Source organism: Podarcis gaigeae (genome assembly GCF_964106915.1).
Source record: "Podarcis gaigeae genome assembly, chromosome: 8".
Classification (NCBI taxonomy): Eukaryota; Metazoa; Chordata; class Lepidosauria; order Squamata; family Lacertidae; genus Podarcis; species Podarcis gaigeae.
In genome coordinates this window covers 13186087-13207902 of record NC_139684.1, presented here as the reverse complement: position 1 = coordinate 13207902, position 21816 = coordinate 13186087, and the positions used below count along the sequence as shown (strand labels likewise).

Here is a 21816-nt window from a genome sequence, read left to right as displayed (position 1 = left end):
GCCCCCTAACCCGTGGATTTGCGCCCCCTAACCCTAACCCCCAGATGTTGCGCCCAGTGCGGCCGGCCCCCCTGCACCCCCCACGCTACGCCACTGCCCGCTACACATACAAGACTTCCTTTGGCTCACATCACCTGCAGCTTCTGAATCAACTCTCATCTGCATCTCACAACAGATTCTAGGTTAACGGTGGGTTCATCTGGCATGGATCTATTTAACGGCATGCACTGCCAGGGGTGGGGAGAAGAGATGCCTCAAAATGTGGAGCAGGATGAGGGCAGGAAGTCCCATTCTAGCCTCAGGGACCCAAGACTCCCCCATAAGCCAGAAAGGAGGGAAACCTTACCTGTTGCTGGCGTGGACGTCTCCTTCCGCCTCTCCTTCTCCTTCCCCTTCGGACCCTTCACCCTCCTGCTGCCCGGTGGTTGTGCTGATGGCGCCCGTGCTGGAACTGACGCTCCCTGGCCCAGCAGGGTGGCCCTCGGCGGTCGTGTCTCCGTAGGCGCTGCTGCGGCCGGACACTGGAAAGAGAGGAGCGGGGCAAGGGGGAGAGGAGTTAAGCAATCCCGAGACCCGGGATTGACACATTTGTTGGGGGGAGCAGCGCAGCTCAGCGGCGGAGCGCCTTTTCTGCATGCAGAAGGGCCCAGGTTGAGTCCATGGCACCATCTCCAGGGAGGGCTGGAAAGGACTCCCTGCCTGGTACCCTGGGACTCAAGCTCTGACTTTGTACAATGTTGGTTCCACCCAACGACACAGAGAAAGTCTACTGAAAGCCTAAGTTAGTTGCGTCTGTTCACTTCAAAGGATCTGCTCTGCTTGGGGCTGATGTTGGGCACAGCCCAGTGTTTCTTGCTTCCTGTCTGAAGGATGGTGCACAAGAATATTACCAGATATGTACCAAAGCTTTCGCATGCAGGAAGAAAAAGCAACTGGAAACACTAGGGCAGAGTTAAAATCGGGGGGGGGGGGGGGGCCAAGATCCACCACCAGCAAATAACTGATGTGTTTTTTAAGAGATGCCTCAATGTTGTTCACTGCAACAAAAGGTCCTCCCCCTAGTGGCCACTGTCAGAACATCCAGAGAAGTAGGGCTTCCTCTGCTGGGCAACAGGAAGAAAACATGCTCCTTGAGGAAGCCTACGCCCAAGCTGCTTAACAGCTTTACAGGTGAGACTCTGGCCAACCTGGTCCCCGATGGGGCTGATGGGAGTTGTAGTGCAAAACATCTGAAGAGGGAACCAGGCTGGCCAAAGGCTGTTACAGGTTAATAGCTAAGCTTCAAAGCTGGCAGGTGGCTGGCAGCCAGTGCAACTCCTTTAAGAGGGTATGGTAGGCTGCCCCAGTGGCATTTTGGTTGCAAGACGCTGGACTGGGCGGATCAATCCAGCAGAGCTGTTGCTTATTTATTTATGCCTCACCTGCCCTTCACCACAAGGTCCCAGAGCAGGTGACAACAGAGCATTCAATTTTTTCAAAACCAAAACAAAACACCTCTAGTTAAAACTATTAAAATTCTAAAATGAAGTAAACACATTCAAAATGGATCAGGAAAGCACTCCATCTAACATAGGGATTCCATCGGGCAATGGCCCCTAGCTCAGTGGAAGAGAATCTGCTTTGCATGCGGGTTCAATCCCCACTGGGATCTCCAGACAGGACTGAGAGAGGCGCCCTGCCCCAAACCCTGGAGGGCGGCTGCCAGTCAGTGCCGACAAAACTAAATGCAAGATGGAACAATGCTCTGACTCCGTGTTAAGACAGCTTCCCGGGTTCCTATCTTTACTCCATCATATGCTGCCAGGTGGAGGGAGGGGCGGGGCCCAAGCCAAGTTAATCGTGGGCATTACCACTGTGCTCTCCGGCCACCGAATCCACTGCGCTGCCGCCACTCTCGGAGCCCACGCTGCCGCCGTGGTCAGCCGGGGAGGTCCGCAAGGTGGACCCGTCTGTTGCTGCCGTGCTGCCTTCGTCGTCAGAAGCTGGAGCTAAGAGAGTAAGGAGGGCTGTTACAAGTAAAAACACCGTCTTTGAGCAACTCCAACACAAAAGCTTGCGATAAGGATTTTTAAAGCTCTTAGCAGATTTCAAACATTATGGCTGCAGAATAATCAATTGGATTTTTTAAAACGACTTTCAAAAAGTGACGTCACTGATCAATTAGCAGATTATTAAGATACTTATTATTTTTGATACAAGCGTATAGATACACACACAGGGGCTGTAACTCTGTGGCAAAGGCATCTGCTATGCAGGAAGGTCAATCCCCGTTTATCAGGTACCAGGAAAGACCCATCTCTGCCAAAGACCCCAGCGAGTCGCTGCCTGTAAGAGCAGGCGATTCCAGGCTAGATGGGAAGATGGTTTGACTTGATATAAGGCTGCTGCATGTCTATATCACCCCAGCTGCTAAAAGGCACATACGGAATTCCAAGCGGTATTGCCTGCGCTCTGAAACAGGAGGTATCATTTGGGGTTTTACACTGTGAACAGTTACCTGATGCCGTCGTGTCCGAAAGCGTCCCAGCGTCGAGAGAGGAAGAGCTGGGGGCTTGGCCGGACAGCCCCAGGCTCTGCAGGCCAAGTGCACTGCTGCTGCTTCCTGTGCAAGGGAAGGTAGAAAAATGCCTCTGAAAAGGTGGAGATCCTCATCCCCAGAAAAGCAAACGCCCAGAGATGTGCCTGCATTCACACAGCAAGTGAAAATGCTTTGGCCCCGAGGAAGAATGCTGCTCTCCCCAAACGTCACCTCCAAATAACCCTTCATCCGGCAGTAAATTTGGAAGTGACAAGGTTAAATAAATTTATAATTCTTCCCACGGATTTAAAAAAAGGGGCTCGCAGCAATCCACAACTAAATACAGTCATACCTCGGGCTGAATATGCTTCATGTTGGGCGCATTACTTCCGGGTTTCGCCGCTCGTGCATGCGCAGACACTCAAAAGGACACCATGCACATGCGCAGAAGCAGCGAAAAGCGGCACGCGCATGCGCAGACATGCCGTCGTTAGTTATGTTTGCTTATGGATGCGAACGGGGCTCCAGAACGGATCCCGTTTGCATCCCGGGGTACCACTGTATAAAACAAATTTCAATATTAAAATTACAAAACCAAACTGGGAACATCCTAAGCCACATACATAAAAGCTTACAAGATCAGGCCAGTGGGCCACCTAGTCCAGCATCCTCCTCTCTCAGTGGCCAACCAGATGCCACAAAGGGAAACCAACAAGCACGACATGAGTACAAAAGCAGTGCTCTCCCCACTGGAGTTCAGCGTTACTGCCTCTGACAGTGGAGGCAGAGCATGGCTTTATTGAACTGGGGGCAACCTGACCCTCTCCCTCCATGCCGCCTCCCTGTAGGTGCTTCTCACCTTGCTGGTCTTGTTGCAGACTCAGGGCAATGGCAAGCTCCACCATCGTCTCATCGTCGGCATCTGGGGGGATGTCCAGCATGGGAGGAAACCCCTCAGCCCCAGCCAAGAGGGCTTCCAGAGGAGAGGGGTTGCCATTGTTCACGTTCTCTGCTGTCTCCAACACCATCGACTCGGACTAGGGGAGAAAGAGAAGTGGGGTTGATGCCGTAGCACCCTCTGCCCAATGCACACTGCAAAGCAGCGCTGAAAAATAACCATCTGGTGAATTACTGTTGAAAATGCACATGAGATGCACAAAAGAGTACCCAATGCTAGGCCTACTCACATCAGACTCACTGGAATTTATGGCCACAGCAAACTTTTAATTTCCATCATGGGCTTAATTTGAATAGAGGTTAGCAGGATGCAACCCATTCTGAGCATGTCCTATGTTTAATCCTGCCTTCTGGAGCCAACGGGGAGTAAGTCTGCTCCAGCTTCTACATGAGAGCTGCCCTTCAGATATTTGTCTTCCGCATCTGGTATGCTGCCTCTGCACTTTGCTAGATAGACAGATAGATGCCAGGGCACCCAAAATGCCTCCAGAACCCAATTGTTGGGCAAGTACACACACATACACAAAAGAAATCTCACAAGGTCACATAGTTTTCCGTAAAAGGCCAGTGTTTTTTGCACAGAGTCTACTGGCTGTTTGGTGTCCACCCCACTTGTTAAACAATAAACAACAAACTTTTTAAGAAAACCAGAACAACAAAATGTCTGATGATATGCAGTCAAGCGGCCTACTGAAATTCTAAAGCAGAGAGGGAGAAGGTACGAGGTTCGACTGCAGGGACGAAAGCCATCTGTGGCCCTCCAGGGGCTGCTAGACTCCCATCTCCCTTAATCCCTGACCTTGAATTATACTGGCTGATGCTGGGAGTCCAACAACCCCTGGAGGGCCACAGGTTCTTGATCCCCAGCCTACACAGTTTTGATGCTGAGCCTAAAGAAGGGTCGATTTCTGGTGCTTACCTGATGGACCACTGCCTCCTCCTACGATCCTTCTGGTCATATCAGTCTGGTCTAGGGGGTTGGCAAGGCAGTGCTCTCTAGATGTTGATGAGACTATGACTCCCATCCACCCCGAACAGCACAGCCAATGGTGTTGTCAATGATGGGAGCTGAAGTCCAGCATCACACTGCCTACCCACCAAGTCCCTTTTGGAAATGAAGCCGTGAGACTCACCACCATCTCAAAGTCCCCGTGGTCCACCTCGCTTTGCTCCTGGCTCTCCTGCTGGATGTCTTCGCCATTCGGAATCCCAGAGCTCTGCATCTTATCCTCCGCATCGTCATCGTCATAATCGTCTTTATCTCCTGGAGCAGAAGTGGTATCGTCGGCCACGTATATAATGCACATTGGCACAGGCACATAGAAATCCCACAATGCTTTGCTGCATTATGCTGCAGCCAGGATTGGAGGCCTTGGATGTGCAGTCGGGTCCCCCACCAAGTGAGCAGACAATCTTGCATAGCCACAACCCCCACTGGGCAGTACAGTCTTATGCATGTCAGCCTCAGGCCGGGAGAGCAGAATGTGGCCCTCTGCATATGACTGTACCATTTTCTACCTGCTGCCTTTTAAACACATTGGCCCCAATCCAATTAAAGCTATTTGTGACCAAGTAAGGGACGTGGGTGGCGCTGTGGGTTAAACCACAGAGCCTAGGACTTGCTGGTCGGCGGTTCGAATACCCGCGACCGGGTGAGCGCCCGTTGCTCGGTCCCTGCTCCTGCCAACCTAGCAGTTCGAAAGCATGCAGTGCAAGTAGATAAACAGGTATCTGACGGAAAGGTAAACTGCGTTTCCGTTTGCTGCTCTGGTTCGCCATGCTGGCCACATGACCCGGAAGTTGTATGCCGGCTCCCTTGGCCAGTAAAGCGAGATGAGCACAGCAACCCCAGAGTCATCCGTGACCGAACCTAACGGTCAGGGGTCCCTTTACCCTTAACTATTAAAAGGCAATGGCAGTCATCGGTCAACTAATTTGTAAAACTGCTTAACATGGGACCAAGACAACAAGATGCATCATTGAACTCTGATAATATCCCCCTTGCTTGTCTGGATGGAGGGTTGAGAGGGGACTATGTGTGTTTAGAAACTAGTCTACTGTACAAATGCATGATTTACATTTTTGCTCCAACCACTTTTGCATCTGGCCCTGCCCGCTACCGGCATGTGGCCCTCAGAAGGTTGCCTGGAACGGATTGTGGCCCTTGGGCACAAAAAGGTTCTCCACCTGTGCAATGGAATTTCAGGTGTAGGAAAGGAGGTACAAATTAGGAAGCTCCAACCCCAGCCACATGCTCCTCTGAAGTATGCACAGTTGCTCTCTTGGGATCTTGCCTAGTGACAAAATTCTGACATTCCGACTGCGGGTCAGCTTGTGGGGGGATTTTAAACTAGGGCAACTCCTCCAGCACAGCCGTGTTAGCCAAAAACCAAGTACTAGTTACCCATCGGGGTGTTGCTCCGAGGAGACGAGGGCAGTGTCACGTGTCTCCGCTTGTTCCTGGGCCTCAACACACGGATCAAAGCTTGCTTGCAGGAGAAGCTCACAGCCGGATCCTGGATAGCAAGCAAAGCAAAAGTCGGCCTGTGTCATTCACCTGCCATTGTTCCATGCGGTTGTTGAAACGGCATGGCACTGATGATCTCTGGCTAGGATCTTTCCCAGACCGGCTTCCAAAATTATTTTGACTGGAGATGAAACCTGCTGCTTGATGTCCCCCAAAAAGCACCAGCCATTAATAATAATTTGATTCATTATCCACCCTTCACCGTAAGGTCCCAGGGCAGGTCGCCAGCATTTAAAATACAACATTAAGAACAGCTTGATATGCTCTAGCCTGTGAGCTACGTCTACAAAGGAGTTATGTGGATATATCCTCTCGATAGATAGAAAGAGCGGTCGCTCAGCGGCAGAGCACCTGCCTTGCATGCAAAAGGTCACAGGTTCAATCACCAGCATCTTCAGGTAGGGCTGGAAGAGACTCCTGCCTGGAAGCCAGGAGAGTTGCTGCCGGTCAGTGCGGGCAATACTAAGCTAGATGGGCCAATGGTCTGACTCAATATAAGGCAGCTTCATTTGCACCTGTTTAATTCTGCTCTTCATTTGCAACTACAAGGGCTACAATCTTGCTTCATTTTTAAGGACATTTCTGAGCACAATTCAAAGTGTTGGTGCTGACCTTGAAAGCCCTAAACAGCCTCGGTCCAGTATACCTGAAGGAGCATCTCCACCCCTATCGTCCAGCCTGGACACTGAGGTCCAGAGCCGAGGGCCTTCTGGCGGTTCCCTCGCTGCGAGCAGCCAAGTTACAGGGAACCAGGCAGAGGGCCTTCTTGGTGGTGGCACCCGCCCTGTGGAACATCCTCCCACCTGATGTCAAAGAGAAAAACAACTACCAGACTTTTAGAAGACATCTGAAGGCAGCCCTGTTTAGGGAAGCTTTTAATGTTTGATGTATTACAGTATTTTAATATTTTTTTGGAAGCCACCCAGAGTGGCTGGGGAAGCCCAGCCAGATGGGGGGTATAAATAATATATTATTATTATCATTATCATTATCATTATCATTATTATTATGAAACGGAGAAAAACTTCCACATTCATCCAGGTAAGGAAGGGAGAGATACCCAGCCTGAAACCGCTGCCAGTCGGTACAGACAACACTAGGCTACATGGACAAAGGGCCTGACTCTGCATAAGGCCATTTCCTGCGTTCTTCTCTGGTGGTGGAGGTTCTCCTGATTCAGGTGAGAGGGGGAGAGACTGTTATGCGTCATCAGATGACACCGTTCCCCAAATCCCCAGACATGCAGATGATGAACAGCAGGTAGCGTATGAAAGGGCAGAAGGAGTCTTTCAAGCCCAGGGGTCTCCAGTCTCTCTGCAGAGCGATGGAGCCTCAGAAGAGCCAGAGTGAACGGATTTGGCTGCACCCAGGCATCTCTCCCTTCCTCCCGCCACCCTGCCCCCAAACCAAAGCAGCTCAGAGTTGTACCGGGCACAGCAACATCTGCATGTAGATTTTGGAGGCCGTGTTGATGCAGTCCAGCTCGCAGGTGCAATAGCCATGGATTATGTCCACAAGAGCGTTGACGGTGGCTTCCACGTGGGTCAAGCCTAAGGTGGGGAAAGAAAGGAAGAGGGGTTTTGTTTTTGTTTTTAAGAATTTGACAATTGATGTGTTGAGGTGTTTTGCATCTTTTCTTTTTTTTTGCCCACAGGGACAAGAGGGGAAAGGTGCTGCAGTGGCTGCTCTGATGGCACAAACCAATTCCACCTGGTTAATAAAGCCCACAAAGGAAGTTACTAGCCTGAAGTTTTGTTCCGCTAGTCTGTTGGGGGCTAGCAGAGGAGGGATGGAGCGCTCAAGGCCTCCTTCAACAGCCTAGGGCATTTGTATGCTGGACCTGAAGCAAGTGAGGAAACTATGGCCCCCCAGGCTTCTCCATCTGGCCCTTGGGCTTCTTCCCAAGGCCATGCCCACTCACTGGCCCCATTCCACACCCTCTGCAAGTGCTTTTGCCTGGCTTGAACCGTGATAATGCCTCTTTGCTTGCATGGATGGAGGACGTGTGTGTATGTGTGTCTGCGTGTGTCTGCGTGCGTGCAAAAACCTCTGCCATTGCCCAGCTGGAAGGCAGTCTACTGGGCAAAGGTAACATTCACATTCATTGCTACACCTACTTTTTGCCTCTGGACATTTCCCACCCCTCTCCAGAAAGTCCTCCTCAAAAGGGGCTGCAGCACTTGGGACAAAAACAGTTTCCCTTCCCCTGACTTCTCTTCTTTGGCTGCCCCTCTTGGCACCCCACACCCCCTGGGCAGGCCAAATCGGTTGATTTGGTGTAAGGAGGCTTCCTGCATTTCTATCCGAGTTCCTTGTTTGCTTGCCCTGCAGGTGAGCTCAGGAACAAGCGACTCAAGCAAGTTTTAAAGATAGAAAGTGAGTACCTGGCAAGCAAGCAGGGGCCAAGAAGGCGTTCTTGGGCTTTGAGGCATGCAGTTTCCAGAAATGGTTGACCAGCTGAGTAATAAAAGTGCACCCTTCTCCTTCGGTGTTCTTCTGGGTCTCCTGAGCTTCTTCACCCCCTTCTGAATGTTGTTTTAAAAGAAAAGGGAGTTTAAAAGAGTTAGTTACAGTGGTGCCCCGCAAGACGAACACCTTGCAAGACGGAAAACCCGCTAGACGAAAGGGTTTTCCATTTTGGAGGCGCTTCGCAAAACGAATTTACCTATGGGGTTGCTTCGCAAGACGAAAAAATCTTGCAAGTCCCCGCGGTTTTTTTTCACTTCCCCCCCTTTTCCTAAGCCGCTAAGCTGCTTAACAGCTGATCCACTGATAAGCCGCTTAACAGCTGATCGCTAAAAGCTGCTAGACCGCTGTAGCGCTAATCCGCTAAGCTGTCAATGGGCTTGCTTCGCAAGACAAAAAAACCGCTAGACGAAGAGAATCTCGGAACGGATTCTTTTCGTCTTGCGAGGCACCACTGTAGTTAGTTAGCTAGCTAGCTAGTTAGCTGCAGGTTTGTTTGGTTTTAGCTATGTCAAAAACAGACCACCCAAAGCATTCCATGGAGCAGGCCAGAAATATGTTGCATCCCTCTATTAAGACTATCAGAAAGCTAACCATCTGGAGTTATCTACTTTGGCTCTGACAAAAATTGCTTTTATTATCATTATCATCAACATCATCAACACCCCGTGTCTTTTTCCCAGCTCCAGGACTCAAAGCATGGTACAAAAACTAAAACACAGATAAAATGCAGAAAGCTAAAAATATAGAATAGATAATAGTTTAGAAGTAATTTAACTATAATGGAATTAAAACAATGTAAAAAAACAAACCTACTAAAATACAAACAGTAAAAACAGCATAGCACTGTTTGAAAGGCCCTTCCTTAAAAACAGTTCTCAAAGGCCTGCTGGAGTAACAGTCTTCACCAATTCACTATGAATTAAGACTTAAGTTGTTATACCCTCTGCCTTTCTGGATTGCTGCTGTAAGAATTACACTTGGAACGGCATTTCTGTACTCTTTGTAAAACAGCATTGTTCACTATGTTACCCAGAGCCCTTTATACAAGATCCTTGTGGAAAATATGTGTCCCAAGTTTAGCCACAGGAAATTTTTTGTTGCACCACATGAGCTGGCGTGTTTTTCACCATGGGATGAGGAAGGCTAGGCAACCTTGCATGTTTCTCTGCCACAAAATTAGGAGCCAAATCTGTGGTTCTGATTTGAATGCAATTTTGCTTTGTGATGGTTTATAGACGAACAAATACAATTCATTACTACCTCGAGGTCAGAAATATGAACGAGAAGCCAACGCATGAACAAAACTGGCAAAAGGAAGGGGAGCAGAGGGGAGTTTGAGGCACCTGTTTCCAGCTGAGGCAGCTTTGACTCTGTGAAGTGGACCAAGTTATTGGGCCTCATGATGGCGATGGAGCGAGCAGTGATGACCAGCCTCTGGAACACTTCCGGGTCAAGGTCCTTCCCCTCTTTGCTTGAAGCCGTCAGATACTGGATGGCTTTGCTCAGCAGAGCCTGATCCTACAAAGAGAGAAGAGTTTGCCCAAGAAGAGTGCTTAATGCGACATTTTGGAAAAATGATAAACTCCCTACCAGAGTCGAATGGTTACTCAAATTGACAGAATATGCAGAATTAGCCTCCCTTTCAGAAAGAGATAAACCCAGACAGGAGTTCATTCTAGAATGGGATAACTTCAAAAACTATTTGAAAAGTAGCTGTAACTTAAACACGGTAGTTGCCTTTGAATGATTTCTGAAAATAATACATATGATGGAAAATGATATCAAAATAGAAAAGAGAATTCTTATAAACTAACAATGGTTAAGTAAAGCAAGCTGTTTAATATAAAAGGAAACATGGAGAGGGTGAGAAGCCATAGGTTCGTGTAGAAAGCACATAGTTGAAACTGTATGTATCTCTTGTGATATAATTACCGGATTTATCAAAATGAAGATGACTACATGTTGTATATATGTGGGAAATGAATAATAAAGCATTATTTTTTAAAGAAAACAACAACACAGTTTGCCCTTCTTGGAAAGGTATCTCATAAACTTAAAAGTATCTAAAAGGCAGCATTCAAATGACTATTTGAGGCAAACAGGCATTCAGTGTCACCAGTATATGCGAATGTACGGCTCACTTAAGACTATATTATTGAGAATAAAGGCTCTATAAAGGAACACACAGGTGGAGAATACTTCTATTTTTATAAATCTTTATTATTTGCAAAAGGATTCTTTGTATGAGTTAATACTTTCTTATCCCTTTGGAGCTGAGCTGTAACTTTGAATAGCCTTCCAGCCTGTGATGCTTTACGGTTTAAATCTCTGGTTCTTTGTTTTCTTCCTGTTATGCTTGCACTTTTGACTGTTAATCAATTTTTAAAAAAAGAAAAAGGACAGAGGACAGGAAGGCTCAGGAGCAAATCCCGGACTGAGCAAGAGACCAAACACCCACCTCGTTCTGAGCAGTGCACTTGAACTGCGGGGGGAGGTTAACCCAAGACAGTTCACATGTCTGAGTCGCTCTACAGGGAAGGCCAGAGACAAGAGTCCACTGGAGGAGGCTCCCCCCCGCCCCGGCTGTAGTTTTTCCAAACTGCTTGAGGGCACCTCAGTGAGGCTGCTAAAGGTAAAGGTAAAGGGACCCCTGACCGTTAAGTCCAGTCGTAGCCAACTGGGGTTGCGGCGCTCATCTCACTTTATTGGCCGAGGGAGCTGGCATACAGCTTCCAGGTCAAGTGGCCAGCATGACTAAGTCACTTCTGGAGAACCAGAGCAGCGCACGGAAACACCATTTACCTCCCCACCAGAGCGGTATCTATTTATCTACTTGCACTTTGACGTGCTTTCAAACTGCTTGGTTGGCAGAAGAAGGGACCAAGCAACGGGAGCTCACCCCGTCGCGGGGATTCGAACCACCAACCTTCTGATTGGCAAGTCCTAGGCTCTGTGGTTTAACCCACAGCGCCACCCGTGTCCCTTCAGTGAGGCTGCTAGTGGAAGCAAAATGGATAGGTCTGGGGTCTCAAGGACCTGGACCTGTAATAAGCCCAAGCCTGCTTCTCTCTTAAAGCCACATCTCCCTCAGAGTGTAAAAGAGAGTCAGCATGAGGGTGGGAAAGAAAGGATGAAGGAAGCGAGGAATGTTTGAGGGTTTCTTGTTGTTGTTTTCCCTGCAAAACTAGTTTATTGTGCTTTCTTATTAACCAGGTAGTGTTAACGTTGCAAAAGCAGTTAAGCATTGTATATGAGAGAAGAACGCCACGTTGATCAGTTCAGACAGGAGTAATGCTGGTGAGGGTCTCTTCTCCAACACAATTGCCTTGTGTTGCCCTAATCACAAAGTGAAGGCTTGGTTTTCTTCCACACCTGCCACCACTACCTCTGTGAATCTGCGGGGAGTTGTTCCAGGGCAGGGACAGCCAATTGTGGTACACCCCCCCCCCCCCAGATCATAGCTGTCAACTTTTCCCTTTTCTTCTGAGGAATCCTATTCAGAATAAGGGGATTTCCCTTTAAAAAAGGGAAATGTTGACAGCTATGCCCCAGATGTTGCTGGTTTGGGTGATGTAAGTTCAGCAGCATCAGGAGAGCAGCACGGCAACGGCTACCTCTGTTTTGGAACATACAGACCCTCCCTTCTCCACAGCTGCAGACAGGGAGGCCTCAAGGGAACAGCTCCTGAAAGCCAGCCCAGACCCCTCTGCAGCATCTACAGGGAAGCGCAAGGGTTTATCTGTGACACAAGAAAGCCAAAAATAAATCTGTCAAGGATGGGAAACTCAGGGAAGCCATTGGCGCCTGGGACATGGAACCCCAAAGGTTTGTGTGGTAGGAGAATGAAGATGGCTCTGTGGCTTTACCTTGTGGTTGTGGTAGGCCGAGCGGCTGGTGTGGAGGCTGGCCAGGAGGCTCTTGGTCTGCTGCTGGACACTGGAAGGGGCTGGCGTCGACAGAAGCATGGTAGCCAACTCTTGAGCGGCAGCCTTGCTCTTCTCCTGTAAACGGGGCACAGAAACTGAGCTAGCGGTGCCTCTGAAGTTGGGAGTTTCCACCCAAAAGCATCATCAGGCAGAAAGGCAGGAAACAAGAGTAAACAGTCCCATAAAGTTGGCTGTAGACAAACAACAACAACACGGCTCTTTGGAAGCTTACCGTATTTTTCGCTCTACAGGACACACTTTTCCCCTCCAAAAATTAAGGGGAAATGTGTGTGTGTCCTAGGGAGCGAATGCAGGCTTCTTGGCTTCAGCGATAACAACGCGAAGCCTCCGGAGCACAGCGCGAGTTCCCACTGCGCTCCGCAGGCTTCAGGTTCCTTTTGCTGAAGCCAGGAGAGCAAGACTCTCCTGGCTTCAGCAGAGAGGGAAAGCTGCGCAGTGCCCCTTCAGTCAAGTGGGAGGAGAAATGGAAGGGGCTCTGTTTCTCCTGCCGCTTCGCTGAAGGGTGCTGAGCAGAGAGGGGGAGAATTTTTTTTTCTTGTTCCCCCCCTCTAAAACAAGGTGTGTCCTATGGTCCGGTGCGTCCTATTGAGCGAAAAATACAGTAACTTGGGACCCTGGAAGGCCTGAATGTGTTTGTCAACTACCAAATAAAGCGGGGGGGGGGGTGCCTCTGGCCCATGGGGCTCCAGTTTTCCTTAAGCTATATCCACTTGTCAATGGGGTGATGTAACCCCAGCGGTCGGGAACGAGGGAGAGTTAAATCCTGTTTGGTTCAGTTGCGCATGTTCTCCCTGGGGAACCAGTGTGCATACCCAACCCCTGCAGAACTGAGTATTTTTAATGCTTTTTAATACTTTTTGAGGATTTGGGGGGGAGCTACCCCCCCCAGCAACGCCTATGCCCCTGGCCCATCTGTTGAGGGCGGGTGTTCAATCTTGCTTAGCTCAGGTATGTACACTGGTTCTTCAGGGGATCTTTGCACAAAACACACCAGCTGATGGGCGGGGAGTTCAATCCTGCTTGGTCACTATCTTCCTCCAAAGGGCAGAATGCTGTCAAGTGAGTCGATAGGTGAGTGGTCCGGCCTGCCCGTCCCGGAACTGCAGAGTTGGCAGGAGGGGTCAAACAGCTGTCAAGGTTATCCTGTAGGCTGTTAGATAAAGATCTGGCCCCCAGGGCCAGAAAGGCCCTTTGCTATAAAGTCTCCCAAATGAGCCACTGATGGAGACCAGACATTTGGAGTGCAGCAGTAAAGTCTGACCCAGCAAGTCCAGGTCTCCTACAAGCCCACCGTCCCCCACAAAAAAATCCTCTGGTGCAGGAACAAATGTCTCCCTGCTAGCAATGATCAGAGAAGTGAACACTGGCTTTCAAACCCAGCTCCAAAAAAAACCCTTTTCTCCCTCTCTCTTTTTTTGGCTAGGCAGCTTTCCTGACAGATCTCCGCTTCCAGCGGCATCAAAGTCAAATCAGCAAATAAGGACACTTTTGGGGTGGGTGGGTGGAGGGGAGATCAGGGCTTAGAGGGTGGCTGATCCCCTTTGCTGTGCATCCGCCTCCCGCCCTCCCCACCCCAAAGCTAAACCCGCAACGTTCCCAAAACCTCAAGAAAAGTTACTTGCCTTCTCGTTGACTGGTCCGACGGCAAAGCAGCTTTCCAGAGCTTCTAAAGAACTGACTACTAGCCTGGAGGGGGTAAAAAAACGAAGGAGAAAGCTGGTTTCAGAAAAAAAAGGCAAGACTCCTTAAGATTTATTTATTTCTTTGCTTCATGGCAAGCAGCAGCTCTGGGTGGCTCAGAAAGAGAGAGGGAGGGAGAGAGGGAGCGCTAAGAGATGCCAAGTCCCTTGCCGGCGCCACCAAAAGAGAGAAAGGAATCGCAGCAAGATAAATGTATAAAAAAATAAAATAAAAAATACTGCCACAGGCGTCGTGCATATCTCATTCATTGTGCTGCAGACCAGAGAGTTAAACCTGGCTCCCGCTCAGAGAAAAAACTTAGGGCCGCTTCTGCAAATCCATGGGGAGGGTGGGGAGAAAGAGAGGCTTTTCTCTCCCCAAAGAGGATAAGAACGTTTCTCCTTACACAGCCTGCAGCAGGGATAACTTGGATGGCATTGACAGGGCTGATTCATCAGCACGCCTCCCCCCTCTTCTGCTCGGAGAAGCGCACACACGTGCGGAGCAGATCAAGGGGTGGCGTGACATGTACTTTTGCGGAGAAGGGGGGTTAGGGAGAGCCATATAAAGAGGCTGCTCAGAGGGGCTTTAGGGGGCGTTTGCTGTTCCCAAAGAGGTCACTCTCCCCCGTCAAAAAATGCAGAATATTATAACATCTTTTTCAGCAAAACTGAATGGCAGACGGTGAGGAACAGCACTCAAAAAAGCCCAGATCTGGCACATCTCTGGCAAAAAAACACACCCATAAATCTCTCCAGGATGCAAGCAATCACCCACCTGGTTGCCTGTAGAGAGGAAACGTCACTTCCACAATTTATTTATTTTTTAACTCGGGGAAAAAAGAGCATCCCGTTGCATTATGGGAAGGGTGGTAGTTCAGTGGTAGAGCACCTGCTCTGCACAGCATTTCCAGGTAGGGCTGGGAGAAAACCCTGCTTAAGATCCTGGAGAGCCATTGCTGCCAGTCAGTGCCAGGCAATACTGAGCTAGGTGGACCAAGGGTCTGATTCAGTATAAGGCAGCTTCCCACGCGTCAGGCTGGCAAGACAAATAAAGAATGCAGTTATGGGGGAGGTTCTGGCTGCCCCATCTCAAAAGAGAAAAAAAGGGGGATGTCATAGAACTGGGGGAAAGGGTGCAGAAGTGGACTACTAAAATAATCAGGAGGTCCAGGAGCAACTCCACAACAAGGAAAAGCTAGAACCACTGGGTGCTTTTAGTTGTGGGGAAGAAAATGGTTGAGAATTCATCGAGAAGACAAGGAGGACCGGTAACACTTCCCAAGAAAAAATAAATCAAGCTTCCTGGAAGCTCATGCAGCTCTGACAAACCTGAGGCAGAAGTGATCTGGAGATGCACACAACCCAAATGTAGCTTCTGAGATTCCAGCAGCCATTGCACACAAATATTCAACACCCGCCTTTTTTTGGCAACAACTTCATTTAAGAAAATAACAATAATCTTTAAGCCCTGGGCCATAGAATTATAACACACACAATTATAATACTTCCCTATTTTGTCTTCCTGTCAGAAGAATGGGTACATTTATTTATCGCATTTAGAAGCCACCTATTCCCTCTAAGGAGCATATGCAGTTTTCCCCACCCCTCATTTAATCCCCACAACTCTGTGAAGTAGGTTAGGCTGAGAGGCAGCGACTGGCCCAAGGTCACCCAGTGAGTTTCATGAATGAGCGGAGGTAACCAAATGCGAGAGACTGGATTGTAATCCAACTACCGTATTTTTTGCTCTATAAAACTCACTTTTCCCTCCTAAAAAGTAAGGGGAAATGTGTGTGTGTCTTATGGAGCGAATGAAGGCTGTGCAGCTATCACAGAAGCCAGAACAGCAAGAGGGATTGCTGCTTTCACTGCGCAGCGATCCCTCTTGCTGTTCTGGCTTCTGAGATTCAGAATATTTTTTTTCTTGTTTTCCTCCTCCAAAAGCAAGACGTCTTGTGGTCTGCTGTGTCTTATAGAGCGAAAAATACAGTAAGTCCTATGCATAGCAGACCCACTGAAATCAGTGGGCAATGCCCATTAATTTTAGTGGGTCTATTCTGAGCAGGACTGACACTGAGTTTAACCCTTAATCCAACCAACGCTCTTTCAGTGTTCTTGTGGAACTGCCCACGCCAAGCCCAAATGCAGCAGACTTTTCAGGATTTGACAAGATGCTAGTCCACAAGGGAAGCGGCTTCCTTGGTGCAGCCCAAGTACTTGTAACTGATATGACTGCCTCTCCTTCCCCTTTCTAGCATTATCCTCCCCTTCTTCTCCCATCTCCACTGTGTCTGCTTTCAGACTGTAAGCTCCTTGGAAGCACAGACCCACGCTCTTCTTCGTTGTGCTACGCACACCGATTGCACAATGGGGAAAACTCTTAAACAGTGATTACAATCGTGGCTCTATCTCATGTTGCCGCATTGCTCAGAGCTTGCAAACCGAACAGCCGCCCTGCCCACAAAAATGTATGCTCCTTCGGTCCATGCAGAAGCAGCACGATGTAAGCGAGGGGTGGAAGGAGGAGGGAGAGGGAAGATGAGACAGACCAGAAGTTCAGGCAAGGGAGATGCTAGCTGAAGTGGCCAGAGATGGGGCTCAGTAGCAGAGAACCTGCTTTGCATGCAGAAGGTCCCAGGTCCAATCCCCAATGGTATAAGGGACCCCTGACCATTAGGTCCAGTCGTGACCGACTCTGGCCTTGTGGCGCTCATCTTGCTTTATTAGCCAAGGGAGCCGGCGTACAGCTTCCGGGTCATGTGGCCAGCATGACTAAGCCGCTTCTGGCGAACCAGAGCAGTGCATGAAAACACCGTTTACCTTCCTGCCGTAGTGGTACCTATTTATCTACTTGCACTTTGATGTGCTTTCGAACTGCTAGGTTGGCAGGAGCAGGGACCGAGCAACAGGAGCTCACCCCGTCGCGGGGATTCGAACCGCCGACCTTCTGTTCGGCAAGTCCTAGGCTCTGTGGTTTAACCCACAGCGCCACCCGCATCCCGATCCCCAATGGTATATCTGGGTGCTATTATTGCTGTTGTTGTTAAGATTTATGATCCGCCCTTCACCTGAAAGTCTCAGGGCGGATACACAACCACCTGAAAATTAGAAATTAAAAAACCCCAAAAACACACACGTCTCAAGTGTCAAAGGCAAGGGCAAATGGATGCGTCTCGGGATTCGCCGAAAGCTGTACAGGGAAGGCACCAGGCACAGCTCAGTGGGGAGTGGTTCCCCCAGAGGAAGGCGCTCTCCTGGGTCACACACACCAAGCTTCTAGAGGATCATAAACAGTGAAACAAAGGTGCCTGCCTAATATCGACAGGCAGGGAGTGCAAGAGAACGGGTCACACTAAAAGACTGATTTCTTGCAAGTAAGTTATGTTCCATTTGCTGAGATTGGAGGCTGGGTTATGGAATGTTTGAACAGGTTTTATTGGAGGGGAGATGCAATACTGATTTTTATTTTTTTTTAATGTAGCTTTTATGGGCTTGCCCTGCCCATAACGCTAAACCATGGCTAGGAATAACCATGGTTGACAAGCTGAAGCTGAGGCATCGGGCAGATCTCTTGAACATCAGTTTGCAACGTCGCAGAAGAGTTAGAAAGCACCAGCAAGAGCAGCCAAACCTTGAGAGCACTTTGGTCCCCTGCCCCCTGCTCTCCATTCATGGCTCTGTACAACTCCTTACCAACAGTTAAGTAGGAGGTCTGGGGTTTGCTTGTAATGGAAAGCTACGGTTAGCATTCACTAAGGTTTGTAAACCTACTACAATCCCCGGTTAATGAGTGACCTTTAACCATAGTTAAGCCAGAATTAAACTGCTGGGCTGGGTTCACACATAACACCAACGAACCAAAGTTTAGCTTAACGATAGGCTGAACAAACCATAGTTTAAACTGAACAAACCATAGTTTTGTTCAACAAACCATAGCTTAGTGTTATGTGTGCCTCAGGCCTCTGTTGCAAGGCTGGTTCAGACAGGCTTTATTCCTGGGCAGGGGGAGGGGAGCAACGTATAATATTTAAAAAAATAATTAAATGCATTTAGCTGCCGACAAGGATTAGCAGATCTCTCCCAATCAGAAGTCAAAAGGAGCAGGGGGAGAGAGATTGAGGGGGAAAGCCGAGCGGGAGAAGATACAAGCAGCTCAGTTCAATTTTGCTTGGGTTTTTTGGTTGGCTGATCTGCCATGCAAGAGGTCCTAATGTAAAAAAAAGCAGCATGAAGGTCACTTTTTCAAGATTATCTATGCTTTATGCACACGCGCTTTCAAAAAGGAAAACACCAACCAACAGAAATCAAAGCAATGTGCTGTTATTGTCTTACACACACAAGAAATAAAGCAAAAAATCATTCGTGCACAGAGAGAGAGAGAAAAAACAAAAGATAGTATACTAACCGGTCCAGGGTGGTTAAGGACTCAGTTTCAGAACTTTGGGGGAAGCAAAGGAAAAGGAAAATATATATATGTATATACACGTATAAATAAAAAAAGATATGAAGCTCACAGAAAAATATCGAAGAAACATGTCCTAAGCAAACCATACCAAAAAAATTAAAGGGGGAGGGAAGAGAAACAGGCAAATTAAATGAAAGTATTTGAGAGAGAAGTGGGGCTAAGGTCAGAAACAATTTCAAGCAATAGTTACTTTACTAGCTGAAAGGAATTAAGAGGAGGCCTGAGAAGAGAATGAGCAGGAAATGGCCAGTCGGAGAGGCACCCCCTGCATCCCCGACCCCCAGCCAAGGTGATGCTCTGTGCTATAGAAGGCGAGGGTAAATTCTACAACACCTCACACACTGCTTGTATTTCCAGTGGGGTTAACCATTATGGGACATGCGTAAGCCGCAATTCTGCAGATGTGCAGAAGGGCCTACAATAAGCAAAATGGATCACAGAACTCAGCTTCCTCGGAATCTCAAGATTTCATATTGCTGTTTTCCTTTCTTTAGGTGTCTAGCCTTCATATGTGTGGAAACGCACTTGAACGTCAGCAGGTTAACGGCTGCTAAAATCTGAGAGACAATGTTTGTGTTCGGGGGGGGGGGGTTGGATGCTAAACACGATTTTTTAGTGGCTAAAGATTGCTTGCAGAACTAAAGTTGCACAAGAACAGAAGAAATATTCTCAGACTGACTGAATCTATTTTGGCAGTTCACAGAACTGAGCTTTCCTCAGCGCAAGAATTTCACATTTGTAATTTAAGATACAACAACTGCGGGACATATACACAACCCTGTAGTAGCCATGTGTCAGCGATTGTGTGTCAGTGATTTGGCAGCAGCCACTGAATGGGAGTTAGTCAATGGATGTCAGGGTCCATCACTGAGTGTGTGTATCCATCCTACACTCTGAGCCATGAGTCCTTCACACGTTTCCCAAACCCAAGAGGTGGTTTTCCTGCCTTGTTGCTCTCCAGGAACTACAAAGGGTATCCATTTGCTCCGCACCTACTTTCCCCTGTCCCCCACCGACTCCATCACACTGAGGTCCAGCTCTGTGCTTTCCTTCTACTGTTTCCTGCCTCCATTCTTCTCTGACCAATCATGGACTTGGGGGACTCAAAGAGTTGGGCGGCAAAAGCCAACCCTGCTGTTGTTTTTCCCCCAACACCACCATGCTTGTTTTTAGCACACAACACTAGCAGGCCACACAGGTTCTAGCAAAAATAAGAAACATGCGCACATTGAGGCTGGTTTGGCCTCACAGATGAATATTCTCTGCCCAAAATACATATATTTTTGGCTCTAGGTGGCCGCCCCAACTCTGTCCTCTCCTGCCATGAGTGCCACTGGCTGCTCCTTCCATCTCCACCCTCCCAATCACAGAGAGAGAGAGAACAAGGGAGTTGGGTCTCAAAAGCAAGTGGTGCTGTCTAGTGGTTGGTGGACTGCAACTCCCATCAGTCTCAGCCAGCTAGCACAGGCCAATTGGCAGGGAGGATGATGGGAGCTGAAGTCCAACAATGCCTTGAGGACACCATGTTGCCAAGCTAACCCTTGTCCTAGAGCACTGCTGCCCTCTAGGGACAACAGTTTTAATTCCTCGTTCTTTCTTTTCATCCCCATCCTCCCTCAAAGCTGCATGGCAGAGTCTGGTCTCCCTGGAAAAGAGACTGACTGAAAAATGAGGAAAGGGAGGAAGAGATGGAGAGACGTTTCTGCGGTGATGTGCAGAACTTGCCTGGTGAATGTTGGGCACCACAACCCCTCCGTTGCCAGGGTAGAGGAGCGGGAGAGGATCTTTACATGCTGCACTGTAAGGGATGAACTGACACAGGGGTGGGGGCTCTTGTAAAGTTCCCTGCCACCATTCATTCAATACACGTGCAAACACACAACAATACAGCCATTACAGCAGGGAGGGGAACCTCCAGCCTATGTCCCAATCTGGGCCCGCCAGGAGTTCAGATTTGGCCTGTAGGACCAAAAAACCACACCCACCTGTCAGTCACCAGATGTCACCAACTGACAGGCAGAGCGAAGGGCAGGTTTCAGCTCTGCATGGTTCCCTGCAGTGAAGTGGCATACACAATCGATTCCTGCAGAAAGCAGGATCTAATCCCCATCAGCGGTTGAGTGCTGGGGAGGGGGGCTAAATCTTGCTCAGTTGGTCCACTCACGCCACAACCTCGCAAGGAACTCCTGCATGCAGTTCAGCCTTACAGAAAGAAAGATTTAAGCACACATACGCCCATCAGCTGATGAGCAAAGGGTTCTCCCCCCAATACAGTGGGTGGGTTCAATTTCCCGGCATCATTACGACACCAGAGGATTGTTTATGTGAGTAATCACACCCATTTGCCAAACTTTGGCCTGGAGGGTGGGGAAATGAGGATCCAGCCTGCTCAGAGCAAAAGCACTGCCCTGACCCCCCCCCCCATTACAGAATCCAAAGGGGTTCTAGACCACAAAACTGCTCCTACGTTCCTGGAGTTATAAACGGTACCTGCAGGAAGACAGGATGGGTGGTAAGTCGAAAAGGGAACATACGGTTTTGAAGATTTACCTCTCGAGAACAGTGCCACTAACAGCTGCCGGAGTAGCCGATTCTGTGTCTCCAGTTCCGTTGCTCTGATTCAGGTTGGGGGGGCAGACGTTGCTGACTGAGGCAGACGGGAAATCCTCCGGGGGCTCATCCGGCCAGCCAAACTGCTCCTTCGTCTTGCCATAGATTTTGATGGCATCCAGCATGGTGACGCCGGCGGGATCCACAGACGCCCCGACTGCAAGAGAGGAGAAGAGCCATGGCTTTTTTCCGTACCTTTCAAGCAAGGCAGGGAGAGCCAGCAAGGCGTGGCAGTTAGCGTGTCAGACTACGAGCTGAGAGGTCAGGCCTCAAATCCCACCCCACCCCCTCAGCCATGAAGGTTGCTGGGGTAATCTTGGGCAAATCACTGCCTCTCAGCCTAGCCAACCTCACAGGGTTGTTGTGGGGATTAAATGAGGAAGGAGGGAGGACCATGCACGCTGCCTTGAGCCCCTTGGGAGATGAGGTATAAATGCAATAAAGTATGGCAAATAGCCCACGGGGGGGCAGGGTAGAGCGGATTGACAAATAAAATAAAATTGGAGCAAGGCTTGTAGCATAAAGACTCTTTGGCAACTGTTTGATATGGCTTTCTTATAGACAGGGCTAAAAATGAAAACAGGCAACTCCCCTCACACTGTAAAAACTTTTTTTTTAACATAAAACTGCACAGTGGTATC

The 21816-nt window shown here is 48.9% G+C and overlaps 1 protein-coding gene across 8 annotated transcripts in view; it reads right to left on the bottom strand.

Annotated features, from left to right (window-relative positions):
- The window catches only part of UBR4 (ubiquitin protein ligase E3 component n-recognin 4), a 138550-nt gene that overhangs the window by 64036 nt on the left and 52698 nt on the right, over positions 1-21816 (bottom strand). For 2 of the 8 annotated variants that reach the window (XM_083750008.1, XM_083750010.1), the window contains exons 49-61: positions 21116-21332; positions 18506-18538; positions 14041-14104; positions 12338-12472; positions 9815-9989; positions 8387-8527; positions 7431-7552; positions 5880-5991; positions 4609-4739; positions 3378-3555; positions 2498-2602; positions 1851-1988; positions 347-521 (exon numbers count right to left, since the gene is read on the bottom strand). In XM_083750008.1, coding sequence (XP_083606134.1) covers positions 347-521; positions 1851-1988; positions 2498-2602; positions 3378-3555; positions 4609-4739; positions 5880-5991; positions 7431-7552; positions 8387-8527; positions 9815-9989; positions 12338-12472; positions 14041-14104; positions 18506-18538; positions 21116-21332 — 1726 coding nt within the window. The remainder of the gene's footprint in view (positions 1-346; positions 522-1850; positions 1989-2497; positions 2603-3377; positions 3556-4608; positions 4740-5879; positions 5992-7430; positions 7553-8386; positions 8528-9814; positions 9990-12337; positions 12473-14040; positions 14105-18505; positions 18539-21115; positions 21333-21816) is intronic. The other 6 variants (XM_083750009.1, XM_083750011.1, XM_083750012.1 and 3 more) reach the window with 3 other exon arrangements.